Source organism: Scleropages formosus, chromosome 13 (genome assembly GCF_900964775.1).
Source record: "Scleropages formosus chromosome 13, fSclFor1.1, whole genome shotgun sequence".
Lineage (NCBI taxonomy): Eukaryota > Metazoa > Chordata > Actinopteri > Osteoglossiformes > Osteoglossidae > Scleropages > Scleropages formosus.
In genome coordinates, this window is record NC_041818.1 from 26,488,943 (window position 1) to 26,507,553 (window position 18,611).

Sequence of the window (18,611 nt, forward strand, 5' to 3'; positions counted from 1 at the left end):
CAACCAATCGTTGCGGCTTAAATACTTTTTATTTAATTGTGGACTCTGCACTCTGTTATGCTTGTGTATATTGTATTATATTGACATTATGATGCATGTGTCACTACATGGGAATCTTTTAAATGTTCTCCTAAATGGGGTAAGCAAATATGTTCATTTTTTTAGCGGTGAAACTGTTTTTTTGCTATTTAATTGGTTTCTTCAATAGAATCGGTGTTCAGCTCTGTGTCAGCCAGGTTATAAATCTGAATGCATTGGAAGGAAACTGTTATTTTGGATTCATATTTTCCAATTAAAATTTTTTTCCCAATTACAGCTTTTGCCAGTCCTTTGTATTCAGCTGCGGTTCCTGGATAATTGTGTTTCTAAAGCAAAACAAAGCCGAGCTGCACAGCTGAAGTCCTTCTTCACACCTCGAGGGACGTCGCTTATATGCGATCAAAGGCTGGGGGCATTTTTCTCGTCCCGCCGTGTCCTCGGTCCGTGTTTCTCTGGCCTTGTTGGTTCCAGTCCGAGTTCCCAGTGGCCCACAGGGAGGCCTAAAGAGGGGACACGGATCCGGGGTGATGCGGACCGATGGCGTTGTGCAGAACGGATGCTGCGACGTAGATCACCATGTTTACGCCGTTCAGCCCGTTGCGTCTCCCGGTACCTCCAGGTGCGCCGCCGGGTCATTACAGTTCTCGATCGGTATCGCCCGTCTCCGTTCAACGGAAAGACGTACGTCAGCGTCTTCACATGTGGGATTTTCTCCATTTTTATCGTCAAATAGTGTCTTTGCAGTGTCTGACATTGCATTTCATTTTAAAAGGAATAGTTATGTATTTTTTTTCTTGGCCTACAACAAAGTATTTAATGGGCAATCCGGCTACTTTGTCTCGGGGAAGTGTATCCTTCATCTGCTTAGTGTCAGCTTGCGCCCATTAGCCAGATAAGAGCTTCTCTCCAGTCTTTTCAAAGGAGGGATTCAGCGTTTATTTCTCGCATGCCAGCTCGAATCACTCTTAATGCCCCCCCCCCCTTGCTGTGCCCCCTCCCCGCTGTCTCCGCAGTCATTACGAGCCGGACCGCAGTGCACTCAAGAAGAAGGAGTGGGAAAGGAGGACCCAGGAGGTGCAGCAGGATGAAGATTTGTTCTCCTCTGGCTTCAATCTGTTCGGGGAGCCATACAAGGTAAGGGTCGCTGGAGGGGGGGACCAATCGGAGGCTGCGCTTCCACGCCGCCAGCCTGCCGTTCCCCGGCAACAGGAGCTTGGTGGGGGGGCGCGGGGGGGGGGCAGTGCAGGAGGTGTCACTTTTCTTATTATTTATACATCCTTCAATAGTGTCTTCTTCTTCCACGTGCACAATGCCCCAACTCCCACATTTGCCATGATTCCACTTGCCGTGACTTTTACCCCAGTGGCTTTGAGGCCGAGCACCTGGATGGCCTGGAACTTTTTGCTGCCCCATAGGATGTCTGGCTACGTTTCTCAGAAGGCCCGTTTACTCTTGGGTCGCAGTACGTTTGGGTGAGTCTGGGGGACCGAATACACCCCACATTAACGGCAGTAGGGGCCAGCAGTAGCCAGGTGCACGTTGGGTAAGACGAGTCACCCTGACCCCCACGCAAAAGCCCAGTTGAAAGGCGTGAACCGTTGTCGCCCCCACTGGCTTCCGAAGCGCTCGTTTCAGAATCGGCACTATAACGTGTTTAACGTGGGCGCTGCCATGTGACGCCGGCGTGTTCGGCTCTGATAGTGCTAATACCGCGGTGCCGAGAATCCAGCAGCTTAGCTCCAAACGGGACGTTGGCTCATCTCGGCGTGAACGCCCTGCACCGCGCCACAGCCGCCGCCGGGCAAGCCCGGCTTTCTTCCGGCACTCGGCTCGCGCTCAACGTGTTTTCATGCCTGTCTGCGCCCTAAAACCTCTTTGATGTAAAAATAAACACCCACATATTTACTACTTTATCTGTTCTAAAATTACCGTAGCCTATTTCTGACAGGCACGGCAAAACCTCACGTTATTTCACCAGCTTGGATGCCCACGGTCGACAATGTTTCACCTGCATTTAAGTAGTTTTTTTTTCCTTCCATTGTTCCCTTTCCTCCTGTATTGCTGCAAATTTCCTGAAATGTTTTCCTTATTTTTGCTTTATTACAAATGTTTCTTTTCCCTCAATTTGTTGTACAGGAATCCCTCAATTTCAGAAATTAGTATGGTCCCGAAAACAGTGCGGATACTGAAATTTTGGATACCAAAATGCCCATTTGTAACAATAATAAGTTGTTCCCAGCACATCCGAAAACCCCAAATTAAATTTCCCAAAATACTGTAAAACAGCTGTATCAGCCCAAGACATGCATTCTTTTTGCATTTATTCCAAGTTCCAGTGTCAGGCGACAGTCTCTTCCGTTAACGGAGATCCGAACGCAGATGTGAGTTGCTTCATAATTATCAAACGCTTAATGAGATCATTAAGGGGTATGTTTCTGCGCAGGATTTTTCAGAAACTAATTGTGTTTTCCGTATATTCTGTACGCAGCAACGGACATTAAATAATGAAATTTATCTTTAAAAATAAGCGCAAAACTATAATTTAAAATAAGCAAAGACTATTTAACGAACTGTTACTGTACACAGCGAGTGAAGAACGGCTCATTGCGAGCAATGGACGGCGGAGGGAGGAGTCTCGGCAGTCATTCTTGCACTGCCACTGCACAAATGCTTGGAAACAAGGAATCGGGGAAACCAAGCGGAAAAAGCTGATGATACACTAGTGCCTACAACGGTACATTACTGTACTGCACTTCCACTTCACTTGTGCAACGCATGCCTTTCAAAAATGTTTTGGACACACTTTGGATATATTTTGTTATACTGACTTTTTCGTTCCGGAAATCGAAAATCAGCATCATGAGCCGAGTTCGTAAATGAAGGGATGCCCGTATTTATTTCCGCAGTGTTGCCCTTTTCCCACAAATTGTTATATTTATTTCTGCAGTTTTGCCCTTTTCCCCCAAATCGTTGCCCTTGTTCCTGCTTCTGCTCCTGTGGCCTTTGCTGCCAAATCCGCGTCTCCGTGGGAATCTTATTTTCTCAATTCCCCGGAAGCCTGTTTGGCTGGGGATTAAGAAATTTAGCGAAATGAACTGACAGTCAGTCTCGTTCTGCATGTGCAGGAGACGCAGCGGAGGACTAATTTCCTCCGCCCAGTCTTGCGTTCTCAGCTCAAGGCAATTATTGTTTTGCAGCTATGTGTAAATGAGCTAGCAGAACAGTTCAAGCCTAGAAAAAATGTCAGAAGAAGTTGTTTCGTAATGAGAAACGCACAACTGGGGAGGCCGGAGCGTTTGTGTACACACGCTGTCGGTTGAACGCGGCACGTGCCACCAGCATCGGGCAGCTTAGATCCAAGACTCGAACCGTGAGCTTTACCGCGGTCAAGGCGTGGGCCATTTGCGGTTTCCAGGGTAGGCAACTGAGTAGGTGGCGTCTCCGTACAGGACAGGATGATCGTTGGTCTTTCCGGTGTGTTTAAGGTCAGTTTGCAGCTGTGTGTGGAGCGGACGGGTGATTTAGCCGTGATTCAGCATGAGCTCGGCGGGATCTCGCAGGACCTGAACTTCTGGCCCATGAGTAACAGCCAGCTGTGTGTGAGCTCAGCCCAAGAGACCCATGTCCCACAGATGTCATCAGACGATCACTCCAATGCGGTGTATATATTGCTAGAATAATATTTTCTGGTTTCCAACCTGCAGCCGTAGAGTCAGACCAGACCTGCCGACGGATCATGATGGAACTTCTCACTGGAGTTTTTTGAATAAAAAGACATAATAGCAAATAAATAAATTTTAATGAAATGTAATAAAATAAAGTGGGGGTGGGGGTACAGGTGGTAGTGTAGTGGTTAGAGCTGCTGCCTTCAGATCCAAAGGTCACAGGTTCTTGAATCCAACCTCCTGCTGTAGTACCATTGAGCAAGGTACTTGGCCTATATAAAACAGGTAAATCATTCTAAGTTACTAAACATTATTAATCGCTTTGAAAAAAAGTTGCAGGCAAACACATAAATGTAATAATGTCATTGTCAGTGGGTTTGAGGCTGTTTATATTTTTATTCTGATTGAAAAAAGCTGTTAGAGCTGTCAAATTCCATTTGAGCGACTCTGGTTGGAATACTCACCCTGCATTAATACAGTAAAAATTACCCTACTCTATAAGTGGGTACACACTTGTAAGTGACTTAATATAAAAAGCTAACACTGTAAGCAGCTTTGGAGAAATGCATTAACTAAATAGCAAGAACCAACAGAAAATCTGTGATTTCCATATTTGTATTTTTCACATTTTTAACATTAAGAAATGTTCTTATTGACTTATATATATATAGGATACCGTTGCCCTTAGTTACAGTTAGATTTGGGGGTTTTTTTAGGTGTTCATATTTTACTACAATTACGAGAGTAAAATTCACAGTAGACTGTGCCATGACTTGAGCCGAATGTCGAAGCGCGACTCTTGGAATTTGGAAGCGGGACGTCGACGCTCTGTCACCGCACACCTGCAGCAGGAGCGCGAGTCTCGGCGCAGACGCCGCTGTCCCCTGCAGCTAAATGATCACCGCTGGGGTTTGCTCCTGCGCCTCGGTATTCCGTGTGAAAGAGAAAAAAACATTAGTTTCCTCAACTTCGTTTGACATGTTACAGCTCTGCAGAACAAAATAAAGAAAGTATAGAATAAAATTATTATTATTATTCTTTTTTTAGCAGAGGGTAGTGCAGAGGTTAGTACTCCTGCCTTTCACTTGCAGGACCTGGGTTCAAATCCCACCTTCTGCAATTTGGGAGACGCACAAGAAATATACGTCTTCTGGAGTGGACAAAATTGAATATCTGGGTCTCTGGATGATCTGCTTCATAAACGAACTGAGAGGATCAAACAGCTCGTTTGAAAAAAGGGATTATTAAACCAGGTAAAGTGAATAAAGACACCTTTCCGCATGGTTGCACCGTGATTACGGAGACATGCCGGAGCCAGCAGGTGGCGCATCGGTTAGAGACACTGCTCTGCAATCCGAAAGTGCCGGATTTGAACGGAACTCCTGCTGTAGTGCGCTGAATTGATACAGTAAAAATTACCCTGCTGTATAAATGGGTAAATAGTTTGCATTATACGTAACTCTAAAATTTGCTTTCGAGAAACGCATCAGATAAATGGATGAGTAAAAATAATCACGGTAATATTTAAAATATGCCAGCTCCAGGTGAAGAATCCCTTCCCGTGCAGGGAGGGAGCGCAGGTGCGATGCGGAGGGCGAAGCCGCGCTTCCGGTGGCGCTCCTCCGCACGCCGCAATCTGGGTTAGTGCAATTCCCCCAGACTCGCTCATTTTCGGCTCTTTCGTTTCAGTCCTCAGCGCCTGTCACGGCCATTTCTCTGCATTACTTATTTATTGTCTCTGCTGGCGCGCTCTTCTAATGAGCTGTTGTGGAACTTCTTCTCGTTTGAACCGCTCTTCATTTATTTCTTTGGAACTGTGTCCGACCCCGGCGGAGGGCCTCGTGACAAGGCGCGCTGCTTTCACAGGAGGGGCTGCGATCGGGCAACTAACCGACGGCTTAGACGTTTTCCCTCCTTTTTTGCCACGGAGGACCGAAGGCTTTGTGATCATGCGATCGGACTGGTTGGATCCGGCCTGGCTGGGAGACGTCTTCGGCTCCGACGTCCCTCCAGCGTCCCACCCGCTGCCAACCCCTCCCTCCCCGTTCTTATCGTCCTCGGTGTCCAGCTGGTGCCAGGACCGAGACGTCCTCCGTCTTCTCTCTGATTATAATTCATCTGCTTGTCTCGCATGCTCTGCAGTAGTACATCTCTGCTGCCATAGCACGATATATTGTTTTTTGGGACAGCTAGTAGTGTAGTGGTTAGAGCTGCTGTCTTTGTACCTAAAGGTTGCTGGTTCAAATCCCTTCTCCCCAGTAGCATCCTTAAGCAAGGTACTTACTCTTAATTACTCCGGTGAAATTACCCAGCTGTAGAAATGGGTAAATAGTTGTCATTTGCTTTGGAGAAAAGTGTCAGATAAATGTGAAGTTATTATATATTTTACAGAAGTGGGTTGCATCCCGCCCCAGACAGCAGTGCCACTTAAGTGACAACAATTTGCAACTGTAGAATGTGAGCAGTACACCCACACTTGGACCCTGACCTTTGGCTTATAGGTTTGCTTCGCGGACAGTTGGCCAAAACACTACTAATAATAATAATAATAATAATAAAACAGTTTAGGACATGTGGTGTCGGTAGCATATGACATATACATCACATTGTCAGCATTTTCCATATGTTCCAGTTCATGGCTGCGATGTGTTTGGTATGTTGTAAAGAGACGAGGGAAACCGACAGATTTCATGTCAAACACTCATTTGCATATTTCATATGTATTTGCATTTTTTATTTGCCGAACAAGTGTTTTTGAACTGCCTGTTTAACACTGGGCCTTATGATTAATATTATTTCCCAGGGACCGACAGGCACTTGAGTGTTGAAACCAGCAACACCTTTGGCATCACATGCAACACGTCTCTGACGACACCAGCAGTATCTGAGGAGCAGCATTCCAGATTGGGTGGGGGGTGCAGAAGGTCTGGATCCTGCCCCCAGTGGCCTCCCTCCCCTCCCCACCCCACCCCACCCCCTACACCCCTGTCACGGCCTCTGTAGGGCTAATTATCCCACCCCCCTTCCTGCCAGCGGTGTCTCTGTACAGAACCCCCCCCCCCCCCCACCTTCTCACTGGCCGTCATTTTTCTTCATTGCCCTAACACCCCCCCACACACACACACACCCCCCCCGGCACCCGACCAACTTTTCAATTAAAATGCGTATGACCCTAAAGCCCATTCCCCTGGTTAAAGAAAAAAATAATAATGGAAGAAAATAAAAGCTGTAGACGACCCACGGAGGGCTGCTCCGCTGCCCCAGGATACCTCTTTCCTACCGCGGTGGGAGGGGGACTGCTATTGCAGTTCTATAAACACCATCTGGGGGGGGTCAGTTCTGTTCCTGTTGGGTTCATGTTGCAGGGAAGAACCTGAAAGTGCTTGCTGTGCGCAGACTGTCCCAGCAGAAACAGAATATTGTTATTAATAGTTATTTACCTGGAATGTACAGTGTTGGGTTTGTACACTGAGCTACTCACGCTGATTTACCTATTTATACATCCGGGTCATTTTCACTGTGCCAATTCGGGGAAAATATCTGGTACTCCAGCAAGAACGTGAACTGGAAGTTGCAGCTATAACCACTACGCCCCCTGCAGCCCAGAGTGTGCAGGGTTTTGCCCGTATCTGTTGTTTAAAAGGCTGGAGAAACATAACAGCAGCAACAATGGCATTATGAAATAATAATAATAATAATAATAATCATCATCATCATCAGTTGTTGTAATGAAAACGGCAATAATGAAAATGGAGACGTATACAAGAAGAAATCAAAGGGTATATCTTGTATGTAGGTACTCCAGGTGTGTTTTGGATATTATATCCTTAATGTGTTTGATGTGGCTGAGTTGTTATTGAGGTTCTGAGTGGGGGGGTGGGGGGCAGCTCTCGTCAGAACCGTGTTTGTACTTCACTCGTGCTATTAGTTAATCCCTCTTAATCCCGTTTAATGGAATCGCGCTGTTAACAGCTATTTGGGACGTGTTTATTGGCTACCAGAACCGCCGGCTCCGTCGGAGCGTCCCGGTCGCCCTCGGCGGCTTTTAACGCCCCCACCCCCCAGCCCCTCGTGTCAGGGATCCTCCTTCTCCCAAATCACCCCCCAGTTGCTGACTAAAGTCAAATCAGCGAAACAGAAGTCAATTTACACTGTGGCTTTCCAATTATTTTCTTTCTTTCTTTCTTTCTTTCTTTCTTTCTTTTTCTTTCTTTCTTTCTTTCTTCCTTCCTTCCTTCCCAAAATGAATTTTGCTTTGTTCTGCACTCCGGCCATGTTTTATTCATGGGTGCTGCTGGGAGACGGATGAATCGCTTCACGAGACACACGCGCATGTGCCCCTCCGCCGAAGGAAGTCGTCTTTTTTTAGCCTCCCGTCAGACCGCCCGCCCCCTCCAAACTGTCAGCGTCGTTGTGGAGATGTTTTGTTGGTGGGGTTTGAGCTCTTCAACATGTATTTTTTTCCATTAAGTTCCAGTCTGGGCAGCATCTTCAGTGGGGCAACTTGGTTCTTACCAAGAGGCGTCGGTAGGACGTCGCGAGAAGTTCAGAGTCCGCCAGCATCCAGCAGCGGGTTCGAGCCCTCGCTCTGTTTTTAAATAATTTTAATAGTGAAAATTATACATCTGTTTGGGGTGAACATTGATGATCACTCTGGTTACGACCTACAAGATGGTTAATGGATCTCTCCCTAAACCCCAACAAGAGCACTGAGCTCCTCCACCTCTGGCCGCTTGGCGGTCCCACACACGCAAAGGTCCAAATTCAAAAGTCCAAAGTTTCCTGGTTTTTGGCTCCGGTGTGACAGAGCTCCCTCTGTGTCTCAGAGCTGCTGAATCCTCTCTTACATTCAAGAAAGTTCTCAAACCGTCTCTTTCAGAGCCACTTCTTTCGATCTCTCGACAGCTCTACAAATCTCCGTCAAGCCCCCCGATATGATCACCTCGATATTTCCTATCGATTGTAAACGCAGCTACTTTTGTGATGTGTGTAGTGCGGGAAGAACGGAGCTATTCGAGAATCACACATCAGTGTCTGTCTGCGGTTGATTCACTTTTATTTACTCTCAGTTGTGTGTCTCGTTGGAGAAAAGATTCTAAGTGAACTTACATAAATGGAACATGGAGCTCGACCCTGTTCGCTGTGGTGTTTCCTACCGCCTCCTACCCCATTCCCACCAGCGCCCGAGACTCACCTCCATGCTACAATAGTTTGCTCCAGCCCAGAGGTATATATACCTGATGCTACCATGGTGGGGGGCAGTAGAGAGTTTGGTTATGCTGACGGATGTGAGGGTTGGTGGACGACTTCCTCGTGGTACCGTGGTACATCAGTGGAGAAACGGTAAAGGAGGCCCTGACAGCAAGTCTTTGCTAAATAATCTCCAGGATGAGACGTGACCGTGGGAATGGCCTCTCGAAATGAGCGCAGGTCGGGCGGGCAGCGGGGAATCCCACGGAAGGCGCCGGATGGCGAGCGCTCCGAGCTCCGCTGGTGCAGGCCCAGAGCCCGGGCTGGTCCACCAGAAGGTCCCCCTTCACACAGAGCGCCGGCGCTTCTCAACGCGGCAGAATGCGAAGTGCGCCGAGACTGCCAAAAGTTAGTGTCGGTATCAGAGCTCTCTAATGTTTGGGTTAGTAAACAACAACAACAACAACAAAAATCTGCTTTTTTTTAGTGATGCTAATTTTGGACGGCGTTCAGATGTGCGAGCAGTCAGACGTTGGCATGGGCTGCGGAGACGAACAAAGGCGTCGCTCTGCTGATGAAAGGAGGATTTTCTCTCCCTGCGAACGCCAGGATCTGACTGCCGTTTCGGGGGCGGTTCTGATTAAGAGGGAAAAGGAAAAGCGGCCCCGGGTTCGCCAGAAGTACCTGCATCCCCCACCCATTGTCACCCTATCTGACAACATGCTGGGGCTGCTTCTCGGGAAGCGATGGCAGGTTTAAAATGAAATTTATATAGAAATAAAATGTGTGTGTATACACACGCAGACATAAACATACATACTTTTTTATTTCATTTTAAATGAGTCATCTCCCTCTGCACTGTGTTGCAAAACCGAGCGAAAGGTCATTTGTCTCCTCGACTGAAAAACAACACAGCGCCGTATTTTATGATTAAGAAATGAAGTGGAAACATTTCCAAAGTGTCACTGCGGCCTTTTAATGTAATTCTGTGGATGTGAGTCGAGAGGCCGGCTGCTGCCGGAGCTCTTGAGGGAACTTTCGAAAGCTCTCGGTCCAAGGAGAAGGAGTATAGCTTCCGACCGATCTCCTCGGGGGAGGGGTCGTTGTTCGCCCTCACGTTTTTCCTGAGCTTTCGGACAGGACCCTTCCGAGGGTCCACCCCTGACCCCCACGTGTTGGATGCTGAGTGCATGCTGGGCCGCGGTAGCAACACGGATCACGTGCGGGACCTCGACTGTTGAACATGTTCCATTTGCTTTGGTCCTTTGATACTTTTCTCCAAAGCAACGTACAGTGCTGAGCCACTTGCCCTAATTTTGCCTTTTTATACAGCTGGGTCAATGTACTGGAGTAATTTTAAGGTAAGTTCATTGATCAAAGGTATTACAGTAGGAGATGGGATTCAAATCTGAAGATACAAAGTATGCAGTTCTAACCGCTGTTGTCCCTTTTATTAAAACCCATTAGAAAGTCAGTGCACTTGGCATAAGCCCCCAGAGGAAACACCCCCTCGCTTAATAACCCTGGGGGATTTACCTGGGCTGTACAGGTGGGTGGGGCCAGGCAGGGGTGAGCCTTCACCTGTGGCACGAGAGCCCTGTGAGTCAGTCTGGTTGCGGGTCCTCCCTGGAGACGGACCTCTGCCGAGGCTCATCGGGGCATCTGCAAGACCAAAGAATAACTGATCTTCAGAAAGGAGCTCATAATGTGAGCCGTGCAGCCCCGGCCCATGTCTCCCGTCTTTGTGGTAGGGTTCTGACCTTCTGGCTGGGACGTGATCTGTGAGAAACATGGTGGAAAAAAAGTCTGGAAAAAGCAGCCCATCTCAACTGGCGGCTTCGCCGAGGAGTCGCCCCGTTCCGTTCTGCTGGCATCGCTCGCAGCTCCATCTGTCCCTGAGGACCAGGCAGCGGTTTTATTGTCCTCTTCCTCTTGTCTCAAAGGAACAACAAGATAAGATCTGACCTCCGAACAAATTTGTCCGGTCAGCAGAGCAGAGCGCTTGGGAATCCTCCCCCCTTATTTACTCGAGCGTATAGATCAACATCTATGACATCTTCTGGCCTGGTCGTGATGCTCCTGGCTTTGAGTTTCATCATGATCCCTGAGAGATGCCCACGTTTGGGCGCAAAATGGGACGTTTCCTTTGTTTTTACTCACCCATCTCCATATCTCTTGTCTCTGAGAGATTTGTTTGAAACATAGCGTTCAGATCATCCTCAAGAAGTTAGTGTGTGGACTCTCTAGTTTCTTCCCCAGTCGGATTCATTATTTTACCGTTGCCGTGCTTCAGCTGCTGTGAAAAAAAGTCGTAAAACTCTCGATGGAGAGATCGCGCCTGTCGACAGCACATTGTGGCAAACCCCTAGATGGCAGAGTTTCCGGCAGAAGCTCCGCCCCATTTTCACGGTTGCTGTCTGCCGATCACTTTCGGATTCAGGTCCTATAGAGCGTCTCCCACTTTTTCCATACAAGAGAAGAATTTGTGACGCTCTGGATGGTGGTTTACTGCAAATTGTTCAGCAGTATCCAGATTTATTCATGTTATTTACTAATTTATTGGACGCTTTTCTCCAAGGCATCATAGAGCTACTTACAGTGATTTACCCAGTGATACAGCTGGGTCATTTTTTACTATATCAATTAAGAATAAGCACTGTAACTGCGGTGCTAAACCCCACACCCGAGATCCTTTGGCTGCAAGGCGGTGACTCAAACCACCGCGCCACCTGTTGGCCCATACCTGTGTATGTTTATTGTGTGCGAGGCCATGCAGGGGAACTGTATGACGATAACCACCCCATTTACGGAGCCGACTGCTGTTTCATGCGTTGTCCTGGGTGTGCTGAAATACTGGGCACAGGGAATCGACGGCCCAACTTGGCGACGAAGCCTTGGCTGCACCACGATGTCTTGGGAAAAAATGCCGGATGTTTTATGTTTGCATTTTCTGTTCTTCCTCTGGTTTTTTAGTAAACGGCCAAATAAATAAGCACTTGGGTTTGGCAGCCCTTGCCGGTGTTCGGCGGAAATCTTGCGACCTTTTACCAGCTGAGAATTCCTGACGTGTCTCCGGCGGCACGCAAATGCAAGTTTTCGGTGGAAAATAATAGTAACTCCTGTGGATAATATAATCTGGTGCCTATTATGTAAATAAACAGCGTGTGGGGGGGGTTAACACGCTTTCATTCTTGGAGCCGCTGTATAAACTAATGATATGCTGTAAAACCTTACAGAAAACAATTATTATAATAGGTTCCCCGTGTTACAGAATAACACTGAGGATTATGATTGTGGAGTGAAGAGGGATTAGTTAAAAGAAATGAGTACTTTTTGTGTCCGCGGCCGTCTGGCGGCCGATGGAGTGTATCGGGGGGCAACGGCAGGTACAGGTGTCCATCACACCTGCCATGCAGGGGGGGTTCAGGTACTACAGCTCCAGTGGGTCACTGCTGCTTCCGCAGTGTTTATACCAACTGCCACGACCTGCCCTCCTCAAAACGCAATAATGGCACAAGCTAATGTTTGTAAATTACAGCCTTGGTCTGCGCAGGCGAGACCTCCTTCAGGACACCGGGAGCAAGCTCGTGCTTTTAGTTTTATCATTGCCCAGCGAAACTGATGGTGGCTGATGCAGTCTGAGAAGAGCCTGTTGCCCAGGCGTGGTCATACCAAATAGGCCACACCCTCTAGCTAGATAACAACATGCCACACCCCTATAGGCCACACCCCCTAATCAGGTAACAATGGGACACGCCCCCATATGTCACACCCCCTAATCAGATAACAGTTGAACACACTTCCAAAGGCCCACCCAATAGTTAGAAAACAAGGGGGTATAAACCCATATGACAGGACAACGCAGGTCACACTTGGACACGCCTCCTGGCTACCACCACCTTCCAATCCTCTATTACTTTTTACAAGTTCAGTGACCACAAAAGGTGGGGTATGTATGAGGGAGGTCTCAAAAGTGTCTCCCCATTTTAACACTTTCATCTTCTGTCCCTGCAGACCAGCAAAGGTGACGCCCTGGCCAGTCGTGTCCAAAACACGCTGGGGAATTACGACGAGATGAAAGAGTTGCTGACCAGCCAGTCCAATCAGAGCCACCTAGTGGGCATCCCCAAGAGCTCCGTGCCGCAGACACCCGTGGAGAAATCAGAGCAGCCAAGCTTCTTCTCTGAGGGTCAGAGGTCACGGTCAGGCCCCCCTCAGTCTGCCACTTCCATGGCCCCTCCAGTTCCATCCTCCTCTTCGTCGTCTTCGTCCTCCATGTCCGGCTCTGCTCTTATGCACGGCCACCAGGGATCCAAGAAATCGCGGACGTCGGACTGGTCTACGGGAGGTCAGCAAACTTCTGGGACAGGGTCTCTGTGTGGGAGGAGCAAGCATGGGACTGCCTCTCATGACACCTCCCAGGTCAGGCATGAGGACCTTTTCGGTGGCCAAGGGGAAACGCACAAGGGAGATGCTAGTCCTGCTGCCTCGTCTTCTCATTCCCGGAGGCATGGGCCACCTGCTAAGGCTCCACCCTCTGATCCAGCTTATAAGGAGGTGGGCCACAGCAAGTCGCCGGGGGAGCCAGACCCTACTGCTCACGGCTCCTCCTCCCCAGTGGCCTCCACCTCCCTGTTGCCCAGCGGCCTCTCCACACCCACCTTTCCCCAAGGCCTCCACTGCAAGTCCAGTGCCGTCCAGCAGAAGCCCACAGCCTACGTGCGGCCAATGGATGGCCAGGACCAGGTACCCAATGACTCTCCGGAGCTCAAGCCCCCTGTGGAGATTGGAGATGGATACAACCCTTCCTTCGGTGGCCTGATGGATGGGAAGGCCGGGGGCACCACCTCCAAGAGCAAGCTGCCAAAACTGACCCTGCCGTCGCAGGGAGAGGTGAGTCTCGCCATCTTTCTCAACCTTGGAGAAGCGCCATTTTTCTGCCTGGGTGGTAAAGCGGGACAGTGATTCAGGCTGCTGATTGGCCCGAATGTCTCAACCAGTTCTCATTGCTCTGCTCTGGTACGGCGCATTGTTCATGGTCAACCAGCGGAGTAGTGAGTTGACTTGGTCAAGACACTGGTTTAATGCTTGAAGTTCCTCAGAATGCCAGGTGTGATTCCAGACACCGGCCTAGACTTGTTGCTTTTACAAATGGTGTGACCGGCGTTCCTGACAGCCGATGTATGTCCGTGTGTCGAGTTAGGTTTTTTGATCGCAGTTTGTTTTGACCAAAGGATGCACTTTTCCCTCTTTTGACTAATTCTTCAAATCTAATGAGTAGCTAAGTTAATAACTGCATCCTTCAATCAATCTTAGAATGGAGTAAATACACACACACACACACTCACACACACACACACACACACATTTTCAGAACCGCTTGTCCCACAGGGTCACAGGGAACCAGAGCCTAACCCGGCAACTCAGGGCGTAAGGCCGGAGGGGGAGGGGACACACCCAGGACGGGACGCCAGTCCGTCACAAGGCACCCCAAGCGGGACTTCGAACCCCAGACCCACCGGAGAACAGGACTGCGGTCCAACCCACTGCGCCACCGCACCCCGTAGGAGTAAATACAAAATTTGGAATTTTAAACTACAAGGTGGATGGAAGGAGGAAGCTGCGTGGATTTTTTTGAAAGTACAAAATTAGCAGTGTCACATTCTATTAGTAAAGTGACATTGACTGAGAACTATTTGCACCCCCTAGTATTGCTTTTTGCCCAGACTTACAATTCTGGAAAAGAGACCACGGCAAACAGGATGGTTCATCGCGGTGTGTTTTTGACGAGTGGCAATGGCTTTGTTTCCAAACATCGTATTTGTCAGCAGCATTAATTTATAGGTTTTGGTATAAGGGGCCTTTTCTATTCCTGCCAAACTCTTTGTATGAGACTTTGAAAACTTGTCATGGCTTTTCGCAGTGCACTCTGGGTAAGGGACTGTTGTTGCCGTGGCGCTTCACTGTTTATCTCTTTCCAGTGTTGTGGATGAGGCTCTGACCCCAACAAGTTCTTTAGCCAGCATGCTGCCACTGGCGGCAGTTCATTATTTGTTCATTTTGTTTTATTTTATTTTTTTTGTGTGAAATGGAGATAAGTTGAAATTCCATTTTGTTCATTTTCACTGGTGCTGTTTTTATTCCCTTTCACCCAGGGTCACAAACTTAGCGGTTCAATTCCTCCTTCGCACCACAGTGAGAAATGTCAAATATGTGAGTGTCTCTGAATGATCTCAGTTAAACAGCTGAGCTGAGTGTTTGCATGTGTGCAAGGACATGGCTGGGAGGGAATGGATGGGAGCACACACACACACGCACACACGCGCACACACACACACACACACATACACACAGATCTCCTTTATTATTTATTTTCTTAGCTGGCACTTTCATGGTGCAGTCCTGGTTTTTAATTTTTTGTCCATCTTCATGGATGGACATTTTCCAGGGCATTTAAGGCCAAGGAGGATACCTTTCTCAAAGGTAAAACAGCAGCTTCCTGAGACCAGAACCTCTAGTATTTATACCCTGTTTTTTGCCACGTCTCTATGTTTCACAAGCCGTCTAGACCAGAGGGTGACCTTCGTTCAGACTCTGATCCCATCACCATCCGGACCATGTTTTAGCCCAGATGAATCAAGGTGCTTTCCACCATCAGGGGGACTAGACCCAAACCGCATGTAAACCGTTTACAAGACGGTTTATCTAGAACCTCTCTGTGCCGCTGCCAAGAGACATATTTAATCCGTGGTGCCCCGTGTATAAATGCTAATATATTAATGGCACAAATGGTTGGGGAGGTGAACACAGCCTCGGTCCACGGGGTCATTAGCATTGGTCCTGCTGTCTGTGTCGTTTGTTGCACAGAGGACCAGGAGAGAGGAGACGGTGTCTCTGTGGGACTCTGGAGAAGCGGAGGGGGAAGAGAAGAGGAACAAATAGGATCATGGGATATGCTGACGGCGAAAAGTCCTTTCATTTCCCTTTGTTTTGGCGCCTTGAAGTTCACTGATCTCCATCTGCAGTCCTAAAAATTAATTTCTGAAAAAATAGTACATTTCTGAAAACGACATCTAATTGTAGAAAAAATGTTCTTGTAGAACACATTATAATATTACTTGGTATATTATTTAGAGACAGCAGTATTTAGTTCTTGTTTGGGTTTTTTTTTTTCCCCCCCCCCCATGGATCAGAATGGATTACCAGCTCACCAAAGGTGTCTGGTTCCGTACACTGTCCAACTCGACAGGTAAAAATTTCTCCGTTCATCATTTCCGACAATTAAAATATTTATTCAATAAATAAATCCTAAAAACTGTCATACCAATGATAAGTTCAAAAATAAAATGATAAAATCAATAAAACCATCTGATACAAAGACAGCATGACAGGACCTTTAAGACACTAAAAGACATACCCCAAGGCTAAAAACCAAACCATTCCATCCGTCCCTTGTATTGATTGACAGCTGTCATGAGAGGACCCCCCCCCCCCCAGGGGATTGGAGTCTGTCCACGGTACAGTGTCTGGGGGTGGATTCAAGGAGCCATCCACCACTGCCGCAGCCCTCTATACCGAGTTCTCCCCTGCCGGCTTCTGTGACGTCACAACACACACAGGCCAAGAAATATATAAGCCCCAGTGACACGGAAATGTGTGGGATGGACAGGACTGTAGAGTGCCACACCGCAGCCCAGTTGTGGAGAGGAGGTGGCCAGCTGTTCCATTGCTTTGGTGAGGATTCTGTTCTGAGCGTCAGGCCCGACTGTGGCGAACCGCACGGCACAGATCCCACGAGCGGTTAAACGAGTCATCAGAGCAAAACCTGTGCAGTTTATAATGCTCCAATAGAAAGCCCCATCGCTTTGAGGGGTTGGATGTGGATATTGTTGTGGTGGTGGTGGCAAAAAATGGGGTTTTGTTGAAAATGCAGGGTGGAGCATGCATGCACGCGTGTGTGTGTGTGTGTGTGTGTCTATGCAGGAGGGTGCAGTTCCCTCCGTCTTCCCTCACTAATTATGACTCACTTTGACTCTCAACATGCCAAGAAGAGGAGGATATATATAGAAAGAGACAGGCAGGCTGTAGGAGAGAGAGACAGAAAGAGAGAGAGGAGTGTGTTTGGAGAGGGAATTCAGGAGGAAAAAGCAACTTCAAGGACATTGATTTGGTTTAGCCGTGTGATGGAGTAATATAAAGCGGGGGTGTGTGTGCACTCGCAGATTCTCCGGTATATCCTGTCACTTTAGGTGCTCCCTGCTGGTCCAGTTGCCTCTTTCTTTTGGTTCTGCATGTCTGGGCCTCACGGTACACAGGAGTGGAATGCCATCCACTGTGTTGCAGTTGGACTTGCAATTGGACTCGCAGCAAGGTGATGGGACGACGGCCAGAGAGTGGTCCGACAGCAGCTCATCTCAGAAGTCCATTATTAGTCTAAGATCCTGCTTATTATGCCATCTGACCTTCTGGAAGTCCAACTGGTTACTGTGATAACACCTTGAATTTACATTTAATAATTTGACGCTTTTTCTCCAGAGCAATTTACAATTTTTGGCTATTTATAGTGATTTATCCATTTACACTGCTGGGCAGTTTTTTTACTGAAGCAATTCAGGGTAAGTATCTTACTCAAGGGCACTACAGCAGGAGCTAGGATTCGAACCTGGAGTAATCAATGTGCTACCTGCTGCCCCAGGTGCAGAAGCCCTGCAACCTCAATATATTCACTAATTTTCAGTGTGTGGCAAATAAAACACGAAAAGCTGGTACATCATTTACCACCTTCTTTGGTACAGAGGTGGTGCCTTGTTGCAGTCCACAGTGAAGATTTACCTCATGCGTCCCTTTCCCCACCCCTGTCCCTACGTCCGCTGGGAGCTCTTCTGACTGTACGTGAGGGGGTGGGACATAACCCCACCTCTTTCACCACCCACAGCATCAGGTCCTAAGACAGATTCACCTCATGGTGGGTGATAGTGGTGTGTTAAATAGGTCTTGAGTCTTAGTGTTATTGCTGGCCATATTGATCGTTGGTGGTGATGGGGGGTCCTTGCTGGGGGTGGCTGCTCTGGTTCTGTCTGACGGAGTACGAAGCATTGACAACCTGATAACGGCATCGATCCTACCAAAAACAACTATTGCACCCGACATTATGTGGGCTTTATGTAACTAATAGCTTTATCACCAAGCCTTCAAGCAGATACTCAATGAGACAATGAGGCGGATTAGATGAGATCTTCCTTTGAGTGGAAATGGAAGGAGACAACAGGAATGAATTGTGATTATGTGCTATTCTTTCAGGACTTGTTTTTCATGCTGCTTTCATGCTGTTGTTTTGTAGTAGATTGTATGTACAAGTCTATCTCTTCTTTGCTTTTGACAATAATCTGATTTCCCCCGAATATCGGTTTAAATTGCATCCGTATCAGAGCCCCTTTGAAGTGTGAAGTGTCTGCTGGCTTCTTTTAGATGTGTGGAATTAGCAGTAGGCCTCTGCAGGGGGTTTTACGCTGTACTCCTGGTGGATTTAGGTACGTCGGAGATTTGAACACATTGAAGGATTGGTTATGTGGAAGACTTGGGAACGTCAAAGGTTTGAGTATGTTGAAGGTTTCAATATGCTGACAGTCTGAGTATGTCAAAGGTTTGAGTACGCCAAAGGTTTGGGAACTTCAACTATTTCGGTAGGTTGAAGATTTGGGTATGTCAAAGGTTTGA

General features: G+C 47.8%; 1 protein-coding gene across 1 annotated transcript in view; it reads left to right on the forward strand.

Annotated features, from left to right (window-relative positions):
- The window catches only part of aff2 (AF4/FMR2 family, member 2), a 138,037-nt gene that overhangs the window by 35,254 nt on the left and 84,172 nt on the right, over positions 1-18,611 (forward strand). Inside the window, exons 2-3 of the mRNA XM_029257307.1 lie at positions 1,053-1,173; positions 12,909-13,787. Of these exons, the coding sequence (XP_029113140.1) occupies positions 1,053-1,173; positions 12,909-13,787 (1,000 nt within the window). The remainder of the gene's footprint in view (positions 1-1,052; positions 1,174-12,908; positions 13,788-18,611) is intronic.